Genomic DNA, 16221 nt, shown 5'->3' on the forward strand with positions numbered 1-16221 from the left:
GAGAACAAATGATTGCACTTCAAGTTTTGGGTTGCAAAATAGCTCAATATATATTTACATGCCTTTAATGTGCGTTATGAAACTTCCAAAACTCAGTTCAAATGCAAAGCAGCCCTTAGAGGTAAAACAATTTGCACACTGCATGTGCATTCTCAGCATAGATTTAACATACAAGCATAGAGCTGGTCAACACTCGAAAACCAAAACCTGTTGACAAACATTTTTGCAAGCATTTATTGAAAATACACAAATGTGTGGCAGTTTTATCCAACCAAAACATTTCAAAAGTCCACTTTTTACAAAGCCTGTGAATTGCTTTCCGAACATACTAATCACTTCCTTAATCATCTTCTAACAAGACATTTGTTGTGTTAGATCTTAAAAACACACGAATTCCACCATAAACATTGTACCATTCTGTACGATGGAACCTGTTAGTACAATAATATTCAATGGGGAAAGCAGAGCGCGTGTTTATGAAGCATTGAAAATGTACAGTACATGTTTGGTGCGAGAGCCCCTACTGCCTAATGGGAATGTGGGGGGGGTCTTCAGTCCTCCTTGAGTCCTCCAAACACCTCGCTGGGCACCGCCTTCTGTTCCACTTGCACCTCTGCAGACAAAGCAGTCACATCTCATTTGTTCCCAAATACATACTAGGTTATCCAGCAGCATCCCGTTGTTAATCGAGTGCTGGTCGAAGCTCACCCACACATTTCAACCGTTGGCATTGTCTAACCATATTTCACCAAAGTGTGGGTTTTAAAGGGACCCCTTTAATTGACATTAGCCATGGCCAGGACTCAAATTTCGGTGGCTAGGTTCATATTCCAATGCTCTACCTCCTCAACCACAATCCTTAAACATCCAAAAACATCATGCTTTCCAAGTATGATAATCTTGAAATGTTTTCAATATGCATAATATCCATCACAATTGAATTGAAGTGTTTGTAAGATTAAAGAGCTGTATAATGAGGTTGTGCGTGGACTGGTCGAAGGCTCAATGAATTGCACACAACCTATTAATATGTAGACCTGAGGTCTTGGTGGCTCAGAGGATCAATAATGTTATAGCAACAAGCTGCTGACAGTCTGGGTTTGAATCAAGACAAGGACATGTGATTAAATGCGGCTTTCGAATGTACTAAGTTGATCAACAATGTATATGCAAAAAACACTGGTGCTTGTCATGTGACACGCATCTGTATCGCAGGGCATGTGTCAAATAAAAATGGTGTCATCCCATGAACCCAATAGAACTAACTGGATAAGGATGACCTTTAAATACAGATACTGTACATTGTTGTTGCAAACATGACAGGCTACCGCTTCCAAAGCAGACGACACGATAATGCAATCACAATCCGGCCAGATCCCAGCAGCACCTAGCCTCACTCCGTCACCCACCCCTCGCATACTCGCTCCACGTACCGTCAGGCTCCCCGGCTTCCTCGTCGTTGTCCGAGTCGATATGAATCTCGTCGGGGTTGCTTTGCTTGGCGAGCTCGGACAGCTCACTCTTGGACGTGTCGCTCCTGCGAGCCGACGATGGGAGATGCGGAAAGAAAGTCAATTCGTACTTGCACATACTTGACAAACAAGTCGTTTCTTTTCAGAGCCACTGCCAAGCTCTCCAAATTAACTGATCAAGAATTGCAGAGAGCATGTCAATGACTACTCGAAAAAACCCAGCTAACGCGAGTGACTATGTTCCCATTTCTGGAAACAGACCTTGTATATTCCTTTAAAAGATATATATATATAATTCAATTGTACGTTAGAAATGAAAACAGTGGGATACTAGCTGGCATTACTGAGGAATATAAATGCCAAAGTTCAGTCCAAGTGCGTTTCAAAGACGATAGGCTGCTCTTTAATTGATGTGTTGATGTGCTGGTGCGTAAAGTTTGCTTGTCGCTGACAAAACAGCGAAGCCAACCTGACGAAGAGAATTTTCTCCTTGCTCTTGGGTTTGTCCTTGGCAGCCTCGGCAGCCAAAAGCTGAGCTTTCTGCTCAAGTAGTTTCATCTCATCCACGGGGCCGTGTCCAGGTGCAAGGTCAGCCACTGCAGAGCAGTAATAAATAAAGAAAATTCAGTATGATCATGCAGTTTTACTACTGCTGTAGATCATTCTGCCTGGGTTTATTAATACATGTTACTGTTATTAAAACTCGGCAGTACAATATCAATTTCCTTTCAACGCTATATAACACAATATAGCCTTAATAATCGCATGGTCCTCTGATTGAAATCAATACAGCCTGCTGCCCCTAATGTAATTATTATACTACACAGTGTCAACATGTAGATATTTCAACGGAGAGAACATCCAATCCAGTCGGGCGGATATGATCACTAATCTGCAACAATGCGGGCAAACTGGTATGCAACGCAAACCCCTGCAGTTGCGGCAAGCAACGGATTTCATTTAGCAAGAAAAGACCGTGACATTTTTACAGGGGATCTCAGCACACTTGCACAGATACGGCACACACACAGCACCTGTTCCGGTGGTGGTGGATGAGGCTGCCAGCATCTGTGCCGCCATGAAGTTGACCTGCGTGTTGTAGGTGGCCTGCACGCTGCGCTTGATGCGTAGCATCTCCCGCACCGTGTCCTCGTTACCGTGCTTGATCTCAAACTCCTTCCACGTCTGCCAGAAGGACAATGTGGTCTGCAAGAAAAACAAAAATACAACAAATGTCATCATCAGCCACTGATCATTCTAAGCAGCTGCCATCTTCTATAAGTTATAAAGCAGTATGCATAATTATGTACATGGCCATGAGTTTGCTCTACAACTGGTCTCAAGCTCTAAGCTGTTCATGAAAGTTCATGACTACAACTACATTATTTAGTTTAATTATAATATCAAACATAAACTATATATTTTGATTTAAAGCTTTCGTGTCTGCAGGGATTCATTTTCTTGGTTCTTTCGGTAAAGTCACGTAGAAGGTAAATAAAATAAAATATCATTGCTTTATATTATATAATTGGTTTATATTATTTTATTATTTCCCTTCTACGTGACTTCACCGAAAGAACCAAGAATATAAACAATATGTTGATGAATTGCTTGACGTGCAATGACATGAGCGTATAGAGTGCAAGTAACATATTTCCACCAATCAACCTGTCCCAGCAACTACAGGAATCGTGGCGATGTTAAATACAAGGGCAGGAAGCGTGTGGCTCTCGACTCACGCGGGGATCCGACATCTGCGAGCAGTACGAGTAGACGGCCCTGGCACGGTCAATCTCCCCGAGTTTGCACTCCATGTCGGCGAAACGCATGCACATCTCGCGAGCGTGGTCATCTTGCAGCACCTAGACACGCCACGGACACACCGCCGCACAAGACACAATTGATGCCGACTGCTGTAGACAACTGGTTGCACTGATGAACACATACGTAACAAAGGCTTACGATAATCGGTACAAACTTTCCCGCAATAATGCGCAACCGTGTTTCTTTTTGTGTTGCTCCATTTTACAAGGGCTGTGACACTGGGGAAATAAAAGTGTTTATGGGATCCTTGACGTACAACTTTGTTCAAGGTTATTTTACAAATATTTTCTCATTGTAGCACACAGTAGCTCTTTAATTGGCCCAAGTCACATGGGTCACTGACAAGCCAAACGTTAAACATGGGAAATGTTTGTGTGCAGACAGAAAATATAATTAAGTGAAAAATGTTATTCATTTGTCCCAAGGTAAATAGCAAACCCAGTTGGTGATTGTAACTTTATATTATCTAAACATCATTTTTCTAAAACGCCTTGTTTAAATTGGCAGAGCAAGTACGATTCTCCTTGCCTGGATCCACTGCTGGGTACAACTGACCACCACACATCATTCAAGCCAGGTCATCCAAATAAAGAGGGCCTTTCCAGCCTCGGCAGTATTAACACGACGACAAGACAGACTTCAATGGCTCACAAAATTAAAAGTTTCATAGTCTAAAACACGACATTGTGCAACATATGAAAAACAACGGAATACAGTTACATGCATCAATATTGCATCTATTAACTTCATCTCAACACTGACATGCCACACAATCAGTATTACCGTATTCTCTAGATTATAACACTTTCTTCCCCATGTGATTTAAAGCAAAAGTTGGGGATGCATCTTATAATCTGGTAGGTGAGTGCACGCGATCAGATTTGTATAACTTTAATGACAACGGGCACAAGTTTATTATTGTCTATTTAACAAGGTAAGGCCTACTGAGCCATTTAGCTTATTTTCAGAAGCGACCTTTCCACAAATGATAGCTCAATGAAGTTGCTTATCTCGTTGAAATACTCTAAACGCATATTTCCAAATGTGGAGAGAAAAACCGGAGGACCCGGAGAAAAATCCACGCGACCAAGGGGAGAAAACGCACACTCAGGATCGAACCCACGACCTCCTTGTATCACAGGTGAGGCTGTTAACATCTCGCGTCTTACTTCCAGGAGCATCTTATAATTCAGAGAATACGGCATAGAAACGTGAGCCTGCTACCGCGCGCGCGTCCACGTGAGCGGCACCTCGATGGCCTTCTCGTATATGGCGCGCGTGTGCGTGACGCCGTAGATTTCGGCGGCGCGCTTGATGTAGATGTTGAACATGGAGTACTGCTCCGAGGGCTCGACACCACGCGTGCCGCGCTCGTACACCGCCATGGCGTGTCGCGCAAGCCCGTGCTCCTCCTCCAGCTTGGCGTACAGCAGGTAGAAGCCTTGAAGGGGGTACGAGGGACAGGCAGTAGGTGGTGAGTTTGCTTGGGAACCGTGAAAGAACCGCTGCCTTGAATCGCACAACATAACCGGGTAAGCGTTCTAGGCGTTAAAGGCACATTGTACTGCACGAGAACACTCACAAGCAGGCACGAAATGATTCACCGTGTACACCCTACCCATCCCCCAAGCGATTTGATGAATTATCACTATTTGGAGCCGTGATTTCAATCACGAATCGATACTTTTTTTGGTAAACAATTTCTGTCTCGTTTGTATAGATTTGTTAATTAAAACAGCTGAAACGTAACAGTGTCAAAACACTTTTGGCCACTGACGTCAACAGATCTATCGTTGACTGGGGCACATACTCTTTGCAAACTTGGGTGGGCAGCCTTCCAATGCCTGCTCAAACAGATCTCGAGCCCTCTCCAGCTTCTTTCCACCGTAGCGCTCGATGAATTTCACCAGGTAGGTGTTCCAGATGTCAAACACGTTGGGCCAGCGGAACAAAGCAATCCCTCGCTCGTATGCCTGAGGGGTTTGGGAACACAAATTATTGCGAAATGTCACAAACGTGTGCGAACAGTTGGTGGATTAAAACGTAAAAAAACGACATTGTTCATCATGACCAACGCATGCATGTACGCGCGCATACCTTATAGCTTTCTTCAAAGTAGTTGTGTTCTTCCAGAAACATGGCGTAGTTGATTATTATTTGTGGCGTAGCAATGCGGAGATCAATGATGCGATCGTAAACTGCCTTTGTCGACTGTGGTAAGGACAGGAGAAGCGCATTACAACTTGTCTGGGGGTAGCGACACCGTGCACCCATGTCAATAAAAATGTACAAAAAACAACACGCAGTCATCAGGATGTTTCACCAAAACCCAAGTTCATTGTAAAACTGATTAAATGAAAGATTTGCATGTACAGGCCCTTTGTCAATCCACTGCTGGATAAGGGCCTCCCCACGCTATGCGTGATGCGAGAGTCATGTGACCATACGTCGCTGCTCAATCGATGTTGCAAAGGCGTGGAGCATATAAGTAAAGCAATATATTTTGCTGCGCTGCACTCTGCTGCCTACAACGTAGACCCCACAAGCCCTATGGCGAACTTGTTTCTAAATTTGTGGTCACCCTTGCAAGTACTTTCCAGGCTCAAACCTACTTGGGCTTCTGAGATCTGATGATTTTGTGCACAGTCAAGGTGATTTGTTCATAAGCAAAAAAAACAACAAGTCTCACTGCATCTCAACACCCGTTTTCAGGTGGTTTCTGCATTCGGATGTTTGGCGAATACCATTAACGGGTGCTTGCCATGTAGGAGGAAACCGGAGTAACCTGTATTCCGGGTGATTTGGTCATAGGAAAATTGGAATTTTTTGTTTTAAATCGCTAATTCTCAAGTGAACGAATGCCGCTCGTGCTGGCATGCTGGAGAGTTGAGAGTCAACGACCCCACGTTTACCTTGAAGGTGCCCAGGCTCTCCTCCAGGTCGGCCAGCATGGACCACACCTTCAGAGATTTGTACAGTCGGTTCTGCACCGGCTCCGACGTGTCAAAGTAATCCGCCTTCCGGGACGGCATGGCTGTGGCTCGCTGGGAACAAAAATACACAGCGCCGCAAAGCAGCACGCCGCAGGGTTTACAAGCACATCGCGTGGGCGTGTTTGCAATGCACACAGATTTATTATGTTACATCAAACAATTACGAACACAAACTTGCGGTACTTCCACGGTAAAACTATGGCGAAATGTACGTTTTATCATTTGGTATGTATGTTTTAGACATTTTTATATATTAGTTTCAAGAATATTTTTGTATCTTAATTTAAAAGTTCTCAGCGTCACATGACGTCGTCACCCCCCCGCCTCACTTAAATTGCATGTGACGTCACCAACCCCGAGTTCTCACCACTACCGTGTCTCGGACATCACCCTCTCTCCTCACTTACAAAATTATCCTACTTAGTTTGCGTAGCTTTAGGCTCACTGCCCCCTCTGCTGCCCAGCATGTAGCCTCAGTCTCAAAATGTGCCAATCTCAGAATGTGAATGGGCTTCCTGCAAAACAACCCGATCCCCATCTTCTCTCCGCACCGTGCGCAAGGTGGCCCTGCTAATTCAAACACATGGCGACAATTAACGGCGACGTGCCGAAGCAATGGTGACAGCCTTCGTTGCCGTTGTTCCCTTTCCCTGAATGCTCGGGGGGGGGGGGGGCAGTGAAAAGGGGCGCTTACCCTCAAGAGGCGCAGGGCCTCGTCGTAGTTCTCGTGACGCAGCTCCATCTCGGCGAACTCGCACCAGACGCCCGCCAGGTCGTCCACACTCTTCAGCGCCACCTTGGTGGCCTTCTCGAAAATGGTGCGAGCCTACGCGGTGAGAAGTAGACTACTGCACTGCCCGTCCGCCTGCCGCTCCGCTGTTAACAATAACTGGCAGCTTCACAATTCTCATTAAAAGAAAAAGATGCGGCCGAGGTGCACGTGTCAGTTTTGGTTTTTACCAAGGTGCAAAGTTTCACACGCAACAGGTACTTACATCTTCAATCTGGTCGTTTTCTTCGTAGTACTTGGCGAATGCCACCCAGAGCGTGTGCGGCTTGCCGGTGGCCTTCACAGGGTCTATGGTCTGAACCGCCTCTGTGTACGTGTTGATAATCTGGTAGAACGAAAAAGAGAACATCAGTTTAACACGTAGGCTTTCTCGACCAATATTATTCATAATCAACGGCGAATTGCCCGATGATGCTGGATGCAATTACCAGCGAAACGTCGTACTCAAATTGTAAATGTTGTGGTTTCACGCTTCAACACACCGGTGGACTAAAGCAGTGAACTATTTGTCTTTTGTCAACGTGACACTTTTTTACTGATTGGCCGTGTCGGGTGGTGGAGGGTTACGACACATTTATAAATAACGCGATCTAAACCCAAAAACGTTGATTATGAAAGAGAACACCGTCAGTGTATTTTAAGGCACAATGGCCAGTATATGCAGCACCATCCAAGAAGAGGGCACTTGGCGACAGGAAACAATTGATTTCAAGACAGGTTTCTGGTCAGCATCCAGATTCTCCACCAATGTAACACCGACCACTAAATCACCCTGTGTGCACCGAATCTCTTCAGATCTCGGAAGCGGAACTGGGTTGAGCCTGGTTTTTACCTGTAAGAAAGACAGCCTGGGAATATCAGGTGTTATAGGCTTGGGCTGCTGGGTGGCATTAAGCAATGGAATATTAAATCTATGTGGAGTTTTATCCGGATATTGCAGTGTCCTTCAATAAGCCAAACATTCATTTACATCTCAATACAGGTCCCCGATTAATAAAACTCCTGAGACCACATTGAATCTTTCCTGGATAAAAACAGCAATATTCTTTTTGGTTCTTTCGGTAAAGTCACGTAGAAGGGAAATAATAAAATAATAATAAAACATAAAATACAATTCTCACGACGTTTCGGCCACAACGCAAGCAGCCGTCCTCAGGTGAAGAACAGGGCTGTCGGAAAGACAGCGTCCGAATGAACTTGCGTTGTGGCCGAAACGTCGTGAGAATTGTATTTTATTATGTTTTATTTTTATTATTTTATTTCCCTTCTACGTGACTTTACCGAAAGAACTAAGAAGATGCATCCCTGCAGTCACGAAAGCTTTAAATCGAAATTTAACTGCAATATTATTATTATCATTCATCATCTTGTTGAATTAATTTGCATTATAAAACCTGAAGCAATTAATGCTTACATTGTTTAAAATAAAACAATAAATATTTGAAGACAAAAAGCAAAGCTCTCGTTCATAAAACACCAAGTGACGTATTGGCGGCGTTGGGCGCGCGGCTCTCTTGCCTCTCTCGGTTTGCCCTCGTAGAGCTTGGCGCGCTTGTGCCACTCGTGAACGTTGTGGGGGTTCTGCCGCAGCAGGACGCTGTTGAGGAGGAGCGGCCTCCGGTCCATGAGCTGCTCGTACCGCGCCAGCCGCAGCTCCACGTCCAAGTCATCTGCGACAGTACGGTGACCTCGGTGAGGGCTCGCACCGCTCAATCCGACGACCGCAGCTAAATCTAGATACACGTCTCTTCAGAACGTTTGTAGTTCAACTGATCATACTATCCTTTACCAAGTAAAAATAAATGTATTGCTAGACAAGCTAGTTCACGCTCTTACTGACGTCACCCAGAATAAAAAACTATTCAGGCAATGTGGAGTGGTGGTTCAGTGCTTAGCGCGCTGTGCTCTAATGCTGATGACACAAGTTCGATTCCCAGCCATGGTTAACATCAGTGACAAGTGATATCAGAACCTGTCCTGCCCTCCCTCCCCATTCACCAATCCGCACAGATCAGCACAATGAAATATGGTAAAAAAAAATCCCAATGAATTACATGCTTTGGGGTGGCCTTTATACAATGTTGGATCAAGCGTGGCATAATTTTCTTTACTTACTTACATACAGGAAATCTAGGAGCCGTGACACGTGACTAGTTATTATACGGAGGAGTAAAAAGGCAGCACTGTGTATTCATCGGGTCAGGTTTGAGAGGGTTAGACAGTTCTCGGCTGAGAGGGCACGATCACAAGGTGCTCACCATCTTCGCTCGCTCCCTGCTCTCCTGATGCCTCCATCTTGGCGCTGATCATGCTCTCCTCGAACTGCGCGTACGCGTCGAACACCTGCGTGAAGTCGCGGACCGTCGTCACCGTCTGGATCGCCTCCTCGTACACGTCCCGTGCCTGCGGACACACATTGTTCACGCAAAATCACAAAGCGTTAGTGCACATCCTGAGGGAACGTTCGAGTTGTACGGTGTTAGGCATGCCTGCAAACCGTTGAAGTAACATGAATAATAAATCAGCGTTGGTAACGTGCACAGTGATCATTCACTCTCAAGACAGCGAGAATTATTCAGAAGTGACGGAAACCACAGACGAAGTGGGGAAGACAGCCAGAACTGGTGCCAACAACTGCCCAAGTCCTGTGGTCCGATATTGGGATGTTTGTCCAATTCCATTCATTAGTGCTAATATATGGGATACCGGAGTACCCTGAGGTAGCCCACGCGTGCGAGGGGATTTGAGGGGCGGGTAACAATCAATCCCCACACAGATGGGATACAGAAGGAAATGAATCCCACTTGCTGTACTGCCACGCCATTTCCGTTTTTATTTTACAACGGCGAGGGCCGGGGGGTGGGGGGGGCTGGCATCACCTTCTCGAAGTGGCCGCTGCGGATGTAGTAGTCGGCCAGCGAGCACCAGAGCTGTCCCAGCTGGTCCGTGAAGCGCGTCAGACCGCCGCGGATGATGGCCCCCACCTTCAGCGACTTGACCTTGTCCGGGTTCTTGGAAATGAGCTCGCACAGGTCGTGCCATAGCTGTTTCTCAAACACAAACGACAAAACAACCACCGATAACGTTGAAAATGACTGATGATTAGATTTTGCGGGAACCAACAGTATCGCCTATGACCAAATCGCAGTGCAATGCACCCACTCTTGTCATATCTTGGAAGTTAAGAAGGGTTGAACTTGTACGGCAGTGAACACCATGCATAAAAAACAGATATTATAGGCTGCTGCAAAGTTAAGTTGTGGACAGCATAGGGCATTGTACTTAAATATGCCTTCTCCAATCCGCATTGACCAAGCGTGGTAAAGTATAGTCGAATAACCTTCCCCCACCCCGCCCCCCCGACTCTTATGGCGTGGGGAGGACTTCATCCAGCAGTGGATTGTTCTTCCCCCGCACAACCGATTAGCATGGTACGCATCAGCCACCGACATACAATGGCATGAGTCAAAGTCACAAATTACTTCTACTTCTTTCACATCAATGTCTCACCCACCTGGTGGTTTGACTTGCCAGCCTTTGAAATGAAGCGCTCGTCATTCACGATCTTAGCCTGACGGATGGCCGCTTCATCCAGACGGTCGATGGAGACCAAATACTTTATGTACTCCTCTGCATTCTCTGGACAAAGCTTACAAGAGAATAAAACAGTTTCAGCCATCTCTTTCGAAATGTAATAAACAGACCTACAACAAAAAAGCACAAGATTGCATGATGTGTCACTGTTATATAACTCAGACCCTAAATGCACAAACTTGTTATCAACTGACAAACTTTAATTTTTTAAATAACAAAAAAAATCAATGATTACACTTAGAGGAGAGTTCAACATTCTCAAAGTATATCATAAATATAACAACTTTAATCTGGGATGGCTTAAACCCTAAAGTGTTGAGCAGAGGCTAATGGCAGAGCAACACACCCATGTAAGGAAAAGTCCCCATAAAGTAGGCCCCAGGCACGGAGCTCCATAAAATATCGGAAGCAGTCCCATCCTACCCGACCAAAATACTATGAACTGAAGAGGTTAGTATTCCAGCTAAAGATGTCTGTATATATCAAAGTCCAGAATTATTTTTCAGTTCATGGTTATGCCTCGTAAAAAATTCGGCATTTTAAATAGGCATCTGAATCGCATACAAAAATTATGGAAATGTATAATCGGTCTACCACACAGATAGAAAATATTTAACAATAAAAGTCCAGCCCTGTGTGTGTGTCTTTATCTGTTTGAATGTACCACGTAATGACTAATGAGGCCAATTAGTTAAATTCCTACTAAAATGAACTGGATGTTGCATGACTTTGCATGACTTTCAAAATCGATAATGAACTCCGAAAACTAAAGATCCAGTAAGTAATCGAGTAAAATAGAAAAATAGAGCACTCTGTTTACTTGTGACACATTTATATTGTTGTACTATTATCCCTTAGCTCAATTAAAACATCTTGTGAAATTTGCGACACCGCCAAGCCTGACGAACCTTCAGATGCCGCCTGTAGACACGGACGGCCGTCTCGGGCAGAGGGTACATGCCCACGAACTTGAGGTAGAGCGGCCAAATGCGCATGTGCTGTGTGATGGGCAGGGCGCGCAGCCCTCGGTCGAGCGTGCGCCGCGTACGTGTGATCTTGCACTGGTCCATCAGGAACTGGCAGTAGTCGAGCCATATTCGCGGCATCTGAAGGACAACGCAGCACATGGCGGCGGTTCTCAACAACGTGCGGACACCGAACGCGAAGACTCGCTTGAAAACTGAGTAATTTGATACTTGTCACAACAACCGTACACAGCCAACCGTGCTAATCGCAGGTTCACGTGGGTTACACACTCTTTAAGTACATGTACAGCTCTGTTGTGAAACCACTGCTATATGAAGGTTTTCCCAGCCTGTGTGGAACATTGAGGTTACACAATTAGCACGGTTGGCTACCTACGGTGTGAAAGAAGTTCAACATACACAACTATACTTCACCACACTGTCAGTGCAGCCTGGTGAAGGCAGAGAGCAGGGAAGTACAAGAATGAAATTAATCCATTGCCCTCTGGTGACCACCACGTAGCACTGCAGCACTATGCCAACAACTTTTGTGTATGGCGGTCACCCATCCAAGCACGAGCACTATCCGGGCTTAACCGCTATAGCCTCCAAGATTTGACGAGGTTCGAGTGCATTCTGCGTAACTTGTTCTCCATGAAAAAAGGAAATTATATTTTGATACGCAAATTTCAAAGGTATCTTTTTTTATCATTCCTGCATTTTTTTTTACTTCTCATGAGTAAATTGAATTCCGTACACTTGAAAAACATGCGCTAAATCTATTTAACGGTGCACTGTCCCAACATAACAGTACCTTGTGCATGAAGACCAGCGCCCTCTCATGACAGTTGTTTGCGTCTTCAAACGCAGGGTCTGTGATGCATTTCCCCTTCACTTGTTTCCGCCGCAGCTTAAGGTAATTGTACCACAGCTTGTAGCTACAAACACAAACCAACAATTAAACACAGATATTGTTGAGCAACTACAAAGAGCTCTCATATATGAAATATTACATTTGGGTTTCCACAAAGCGTTTAAGGATTTTCCCCCAACCTCTGCGATTTGATGATCGACCAGGAGTCCGGTTCAAGAATCAATATCATCGATTTATTTTTCATCAATTTTAATTAAGTTTGTATTGTTTTTAAAATGTTCCATCTTGTTTGTAGCGCTAAGTATGCAAACAAAATTTACACGAGCATATGAGTGGCACACAATTATTATCGTAAATTTTAAAATCATCGATAAAACTCGATGCCTGTAAGAAAGGTATTTTCATCTACGAATTAATAAATCATTATGCGTCTTGTGTAGCTTCTTCCAAAACAACCACATGCTTAGCGTGTGCCATTTTCCACCCATCATTTATTAAGCAACGAGTACAAAGACAAATATCCCCCGTATAGCCTTAAGAGACTGTTGGGGCAAGTGCTGTTAGCGAGTAGCACCTATGAAGGCCGGCAGGGCACACGAGATTTGTGGGTGGCCAGCACCACACCTGACCGCCTTTGTCTTCCTAGTGGTGATGTTTACACACCCCACGAGGTACTTATTTGAGGCCGAGTCCAACTAGGGGAGGCCCAGGCCCGGTTCAGATAATTGTTACCGGCGTTGGCCGCGAGCGGGAATCGAACTCGAGTCGCCGGGTTCGTAGCGCAATATAGCGCTGACCGCAAAAACCACCGCTCCACCACCGCTCCACCACAGCTACCATACAACGCGAGTGCATTCACACAAACGCACGCACCTCCCGGGAAGCTCCTTGAGTGCCCGCTCGTACACCAAGTTGACGACCTGATTGGTGGCTCCCTGCTTGAACTCCACGTAGCGCAACCAGCACTTGACCGAGTACGGGTTGCGGATGATCTCCTCCTCGTAGGGGAGGTCATCCTCCTCCTGCGCACCACAAACGCAAAAAGCAAAGAGGTAGCACCGCAATGTCAGAAGGATGCACAGCAACGAATCTGAAGGCACCAGCTTATTTGTTCCAATACCAGGCAAAAAAATGAATGTCAGGGTTGGCCATTGTCTTTATCAGGGATAGCGAACATTTTCCCTCACGAGGGTTAAATGGCATGTTGAAATACCTTTGGAGGGCACACGTTATCACGCATAGCTCAGTCATTATTCCTGGCTGCCTGGATTCAAGATCCCGGCGACGTCAACTCTGCGCTGTGTCCTACAAATGACATCTTTCGAGTGCTGCACTACATTTTATACCTCTTAAAATCCTTCTACTCTCCAACAACGCGTTAAAGTGCATATCTGCAGTCTAGGTAAACGGCAAGAACAGATATTCCCTCTTTTAGGGATACGTTTTTGTAGCCGAGTCCGACCACGGAACGTGCCCCAGGCCGAGCTAATGACGCAGCTGTTAGCCGAATCCCCAGGTTCGTTCCACTGCTGGATGAGAGCCTTCCCGTGCGTGCCCGGGGGTTGGTTTATTCTGACCATACTTCACCAGGCCGCGGCAAAGTGTGGGTTTGGTGATGATGGCGAGGAACGTCGACGTACAGTACACATGCGCGACATGTAACAACCAATTAGTAAAGGTGTGTCATGTAAACAGAACGTGCCAATTCGTTACTCGTAAAGCACACCGGCTGTGTGTTGGCGAGTAAATCCACAACATTTACAATTCCGAGTGCGACGTTTCGCCAGTAATTACAACCGGAATCAGCAGGCGACTGACAGATTTTGCATCATCAGGCGACGGCCAGATTTGGCTGTGGCCTGATGATGCCGAGTTGTAATTACTAATCTGGCTGTCAACTAATGATGCCGGGTTGTAATTACTAATCTGGCTGTCAACTGATGATGCCGGTTGTATTTACTAATCTGTCTGTCGCCTGATGATGCAGGTTGCATTTACTAATCTGTCTGTCGCCTGATGATGCCGGGTTGTAATTACTAATCTGGCTGTCACCTGATGATGCCGGTTGTATTTACAACACAGATTTGGCTGTCGCCTGATGATGCCGGTTGTATTTACTAATCTGGCTGTCACCTGATGATGCCAGTTGTATTTACAACACAGATTTGGCTGTCGCCTGATGATGCCGGGTTGTAATTACTAATCTGGCTGTCACCTGATGATGCCAGTTGTATTTACAACACAGATTTGGCTGTCGTCTGATGATGCCGGGTTGTAATTACTAATCTGGCTGTCACCTGATGATGCCGGTTGTAATTACAACACAGATTTGGCTGTCGCCTGATGATGCCGAGTTGTAATTACTAATCTGGCTGTCGCCTGATGATGCCGGTTGTAATTACAACACAGATTTGGCTGTCGCCTGATGATGCCGAGTTGTAATTACTAATCTGGCTGTCGCCTGATGATGCCGGTTGTAATTACAACACAGATTTGGCTGTCGCCTGATGATGCCGGGTTGTAATTACTGGCGAAACGTTGCAGGTGGCGGCGAGTTTAACGACACACATTGTACACTGACGCGATCTAACAAAATACATCGACTGCGGGCAACATTGAACGCGAAAGCCTCCAAAGCTGCTGCGTGTTCAACTGACGCGTGACCGCTTCTGCGAGAAATATAAATGAGCCTGTGCACGAGCTTAAATAACGCAATTCATTCGAAAGCAAACAAATTATAACAGCATCATCATTATTATTATTAGTTTCAGCAACCGCTCTCGGCTAGTACTAGAGGCCTACGCAGCGGACAAGGCCTCAATGGGAGTGGAGGGGAGTGAACCGACTTTGAAGCAATTCCCCGAGTGGCTTTAGGACCGATCGAGTAAGGCGACGAAGGCGGGTGGAACTCACGAAGAAGATGTCCGTATCGCCCCCCTTCTTCTTGTTCGTCGTCGGCGGTGGCGCCTTCGCCGCCGTCTTCTTCACCGTCAGCTCCGCCTCGGTCGGCCCCGCGGACACCATGGCCCTGAACTTGTGGCGATGGCTTCCTCGCCCGGATCGATTCCTTTTTTTGAAAAGCCGCGGCGATTCCCGTTCCTTCGATAGCGTCGATTTAGTTTCACCGGGCACTTTGCGGCAACGGGGAGGGGGATTTAGATGCGATCGGCGGTTATTGTTAGGGGAAGCGTTTGACCAACACGCTGCGATGCGACAGTTGCCTTCGTTTGATTGGGGTAGTCGATGAAACTGATGTTTTGTGTGTGGTGTGGGGCGGAGGGAATCGATTAGTTATTAAAGTTGAGGAATCGAAAGACGAACTTCGCTCGTGCTGTTATTTGCCTTCTCGCTACGACGCAGCGCTTGGATCGATTACTTGGTTCATTAATTTGAAAGCGATTTAGATTCCAACTGTGCATGGCCAAAATTCGATGTGGCCAGAGAATGAATAAATAAAGTTTTGCCCAAAAACTTGGGGACAAAGAAGAGTTTTTAAAAAATAATTTGCCAAAACGCAAGTGAATTTTTATAACTGCCCGCCAGCTTCATTACTGCCATCTAAATGCAGTGTGTTTCCAGAGACAAACACACACTTTTGAAAGTGTTACACAATCCCATGCGGTCAAATGTCTTTTCCTAACCCCCTTTTTAAATGCTTGAAATGTGTGGCAGAAAGCCAATGTACCCGTAAAACCTTAGGCACGAGAGG

The 16221-nt window shown here is 45.7% G+C and overlaps 1 protein-coding gene across 1 annotated transcript; it reads right to left on the reverse strand.

Annotated features, from left to right (window-relative positions):
- Positions 1 to 208: 208 nt before the first annotated feature.
- On the reverse strand, positions 209 to 15593 carry XAB2 (XPA binding protein 2). The gene is made up of 19 exons (XM_061550506.1): positions 15426 to 15593; positions 13386 to 13534; positions 12453 to 12576; positions 11582 to 11779; positions 10594 to 10728; positions 9959 to 10123; positions 9338 to 9482; positions 8598 to 8749; positions 7285 to 7404; positions 6984 to 7115; positions 6209 to 6340; positions 5394 to 5507; positions 5107 to 5269; positions 4547 to 4737; positions 3212 to 3334; positions 2507 to 2678; positions 1942 to 2068; positions 1434 to 1537; positions 209 to 613 (listed from the first exon to the last, which is right to left on the reverse strand). The coding sequence occupies exons 1-19, from the start codon at positions 15534 to 15536 to the stop codon at positions 552 to 554; spliced, it is 2619 nt and encodes an 872-aa protein (XP_061406490.1). The 5' UTR covers positions 15537 to 15593; the 3' UTR covers positions 209 to 551.
- Between the last annotated feature and the right edge of the window lie 628 nt (positions 15594 to 16221).

This window comes from Lethenteron reissneri, chromosome 12 (assembly GCF_015708825.2).
Source record: "Lethenteron reissneri isolate LAM-NWPU_2019-01 chromosome 12, ASM1570882v1, whole genome shotgun sequence".
NCBI lineage: Eukaryota > Metazoa > Chordata > Hyperoartia > Petromyzontiformes > Petromyzontidae > Lethenteron > Lethenteron reissneri.

What these genes read in the sequence shown, in the direction of transcription:
- XAB2 (XM_061550506.1), bottom strand. Translation starts at nt 15,536, where the DNA reads ATGGTGTCCGCGGGGCCGACCGAGGCGGAGCTGACGGTGAAGAAGACG. An exon ending in TATACGAGAAGGCCATCGAG is followed by an intron (nt 3,335 to 4,546) that starts GTGCCGCTCACG and finishes TGGCGTGTCTAG; the next exon opens with GTGCTGCAAGATGACCACGC. An exon ending in ATCCACCACCACCGGAACAG is followed by an intron (nt 2,069 to 2,506) that starts GTGCTGTGTGTG and finishes ACTGCTCTGCAG; the next exon opens with TGGCTGACCTTGCACCTGGA.